We start from the raw sequence: 3,972 nt of genomic DNA, 5'->3' as shown, positions 1-3,972 counted from the left end.
ATCTTTTTTGTTCGCTGCAACACCATATTAATGAGAAAACATATGGAAATGTGGAAGGTGTTAACGAGGACATGTTTTTTGCTTCAAAACCAAGTGAATTCTTTGATCAGGGCAATAACAACCTGATTATAAGATAGAAAAGCATCATCAATAAGAATGGAGACTATTTCATTTAATAAATGTTTTGTTTTGATATATAAGTTGTTTGGGTTTTTTCATCTAAAATAAGCGACATTAATTTATTGGCGGTCTAATGTTAAGGAATATATTTGATTTTAATTATTTCTCTTCTGGACCAAAATAAATGTAAAGCACAAAGATATAAGAAAAAACAAGGTGACAAAAGGCCTTTCAGCCCATCAGAGTTAGCCTTCACCCACCTCCAAATGTTATTAAAAACAAACAGTAAAGTTAAGCTTTAAAAAATGATGTGATTTTATATTAAAAAAAAATTACTGAAAGATCTAACACTTTTAGCTGAGATTCAATATTTTGAATTTAATAGTAGCAAAGTCATAGACATTTAGTATAAAATATAAGAACTTTTAACCTGTAGTCCTGACCTGGAAGAAGAGATTACTCCTGACAACTGTGTACTACTTCAACCTCCGACCTCTGATGACCACATAGTTCCAGGATGTCAGCTGTTTGTCTCTTGTCCTCCCACCCACGTGATACATGCTGTTTGCATTCTCTGTGAGGCCAAGATGGCTGAAGTTTATGGCCGACACGGGGAATACCTGGAGACTGTTCGTAGTCGTCTTATTGACGAAGTGGATGGAATGGTGGTTTTTCGTATTGATGTTTCTTTTCGATCTCCTCCAAGTGAATGCTGTTTGAAGGTATGAAACAGAGAAGTCATGTATATATATGGTTGCTTCCAGTGTGTTGCCCGTATAATTTTGTTTAAAGTTTTGATGGCAGAGTCATGGAAAGTTGAAATTGATATAATTTTTGCCTAACATTAAGCTTATGGAATTTGCCAGAAAATTTTCTCTGTGAATGAGACACAAAAACGTTTATGAAAAAATTTTTTTTTTCTCCTATAATTTATTAAAGAAAACTTTTCACCTATTTTCAAATGTCACAATAAACGACTAAGTCATATACGAGTTAAAAAAAAACAGTGCTTTTTGATAAAAAAAAAAAATTAACATTAAACTGTAATGCATTAAGTTATAATTTTGTTTTCACTTACGCATGTTACAACAAATATGAAAGATGCGAAGTGCCTAAATACATGTTCAGTTTTATTGTTACAAATTTTGCTGGAGATGTAGTTTTAGCCAAGTAACCAGATTGGAAGTATAAAAAAAATGGAAATAACTGTCAAAGTTCGCTCTTTTAACCAACAGAGAAACAAATAAGTTGGTTTAATTTATTCCAAAACTTAAAATTGCCAAAAATTTTATATTGTTTCAATTACAAGTTTTACTATCATAATTAAGCAATTTCTAAACATGTCCTAGTTATTTTTTGGTCAAAATAATTTATAATAATATACTTGACCTTTCTAGTAACTTTGGTAAATAAAATGTGAATATAATAAAAAAAAATCCTTTTTATTTTAACATTTTTTAAACTAGGAATAATGAATAATTATTTGTCCTTTAGCTGTTTGGATGACCTGTAGAAACTAAATATATATTTATTGTGAACCAGATAAAAGTTTTGTTTTTACAAACGCATAAAATGCTCTCTAAACCTTATTCAGGGTATTGCACTTTAACAGACCGTAATGAAGTGAAGTGTCTTGGAATTTCACATGGACACAACAAAATTTGGGAGGTAAATAAACAGTTCAGCTAGGTGACTTTGCTTCCTATTCCAAACCCATGTATGAGATAACGTTCCCTTTTATTCTGTGTGTTAAACAATCTAATTTTTGAGTTACACATTTTCATGAATGATGTATAAACTACCAAAATTCTGATTAGTCAGTAGGTGTAACAGTTTTGAACTAAGTTTTATGAAGATTTTTATGTCCTAAAGAAGTTGTGCTCTGATTATATACATATATTTCCAGAGTGTGTTCATACTTCCAGATTTTTCATGAAGCAAAAACTTGTGAGGTGTTGTTTTTATGTAAGGCTGCATTTAATTACAGGGTATATTTGTATGTATACTTGCATTTTTGTACGATATTAATCATGATTACACATATATCTAGTTAACATCCTTGAAAAGCAAGAGCAGCATGTGGTTATATGGACTACAAGTTCAGACCAAACTTGCAGACATGAAGAGCAGCATGGTCCTGCCTGCTGTAGAGCAACGACTGAAAAGTATGGAGCTTCCATTAAGTGACAGAGCTGAGGCCTTGAAAGACTTTGTTCAGAAGTTTCAACAGCCAAACATGCCTGTTGGGAACCCAGCTGGATCTTCTTCAGTATTTTCCTCAAACATTCACTCCTCGACACCAGCAGGTACAATGAATTTTACTCATGGTTTTCCGAGGGGAACAAATGATTTGAATCTCCTACTTTCTGCTCTTCAAAACAACCCAGCCTCTGTTCCTACATCTCTCAATAATGTTGAAATGCTTTATTCCTTGTTACAGGGACAGTCAGTTGTTACCAAAGGAACACATCCTCCATATTCACTACCGTCGGGATTATCGGTCGCTGCAGGAGGAGCTGGGTTAAATAGCTTTCTTTCAGGACAACAGTATGCTTCTGCAAGACCTAACCTAACTGGTTCTTTGTCAACAGGACAACCATTTGGTGTTGGAGGAGCTGGATTAACCAGTTCTTTTCTTCAAGAACAACAACTTGCTACTGGAGGATCTGCCTTACCTAGTACCATGTCATCTGGACAACTGCAAGCTGCAGGAGGAGTAGGCTTGTCTAATTTCTTGTTTTCAGGACAACCACTTTCCAATGGAGTGACAAGTTCCATCCCAGAACAAATCTTTGCCGCAGCTTCATTACCATCTGGACAACCACTTGCTGCTGGCGGAGTTACTTTAACAAGTTCCATATCACCAAAAAACCCATCTGTTAGTGGAGGAACTGGATTCCTTAGTCCTTTTACACCTAGACAACCATTTGTTGCTGGAGGAACAGGATTAACTGGTCCTTTAATGCTTGGACAATCAGTAGTTACAGGATCTTTGACACCTGGTCAACCAGTTAATATTGGTGGAACAGGATTAACTGGTCCTTTGACACCTGAACAGCCAATGGCTACTGTAGGTTCTTTGACATCTGGACAACCAGTTGGTATTGGAGGAACAGGATTAATTGGTCCTTTAACATCTGGACAACCAGTTAGTAATGGAAGAATGGGATTATCTAGTAGTTTGACACCTGGACACCCAACTGTTACCGGAACTGGTTCCTTGTCTTCGCAGCCAATTAGTTCTGAAGGAGCTACTTCCTTACCACAACAACCACTTGTCAATTCTGCATTACAACATGATGGAACCAATGTACTGGAGCATTTATTGACTGCCCTTCAACAGTTAAAGACAGGAATTGGAAGTTGTTCAACAACCACTTCTGCAGAAACCCAGAAAGAGACCCCTTCTCCAACAACGAGGTACTACTTAAATTAGCTTTATGTAATCTCCAAACTGTTCATTGTAAATACCAAACAAGTATACACTTTCAGAATCAAAATAGTATTTAAATAGATACATCTGGATTGTCAGAAAGCTTAAGATGCTTTTCCACTTCTTTAACAGAAGTCATCTCTGGAGAGTTAAGTGTCTAACTGAAGCTCACTTTAATTTTAAAAATGTCAACTTTTTTTCACGTGGTTGGGGTTTTATAAGTGAGCCTGAACCATGAGTTAGAAGTTAAAGACAGTAGTTTGATAAGAACTCTGTTAGGTAAAGACAGAAGTTTGACAAGAACTCTGTTAGGTAAAGACAGAAGTTTGATAAGAACTCTTAGGTAAAGACAAAAGTTTGACAAGAACTCTGTTAGGTAAAGACAAAAGTTTGACAAGAACTCTGTTAGGTAAAGACAA

At 35.2% G+C, this 3,972-nt stretch overlaps 1 protein-coding gene across 3 annotated transcripts in view; it reads left to right on the top strand.

Annotated features, from left to right (window-relative positions):
• LOC106469077 overlaps positions 1–3,972 on the top strand; it is an 11,663-nt gene that overhangs the window by 6,014 nt on the left and 1,677 nt on the right. For all 3 annotated transcript variants that reach the window (XM_022397481.1, XM_022397482.1, XM_013929533.2), the window contains exons 3-4: positions 557–842; positions 2,171–3,540. In XM_022397481.1, the coding sequence (XP_022253189.1) occupies positions 557–842; positions 2,171–3,540 (1,656 nt within the window). The remainder of the gene's footprint in view (positions 1–556; positions 843–2,170; positions 3,541–3,972) is intronic.

This window comes from Limulus polyphemus, unplaced genomic scaffold (genome assembly GCF_000517525.1).
Source record: "Limulus polyphemus unplaced genomic scaffold, Limulus_polyphemus-2.1.2 Scaffold3288, whole genome shotgun sequence".
Taxonomy (NCBI): Eukaryota; Metazoa; Arthropoda; class Merostomata; order Xiphosura; family Limulidae; genus Limulus; species Limulus polyphemus.
The sequence above is the reverse complement of the archived record's forward strand: the minus strand, read 5'-3'. Positions and strand labels throughout refer to the sequence as shown.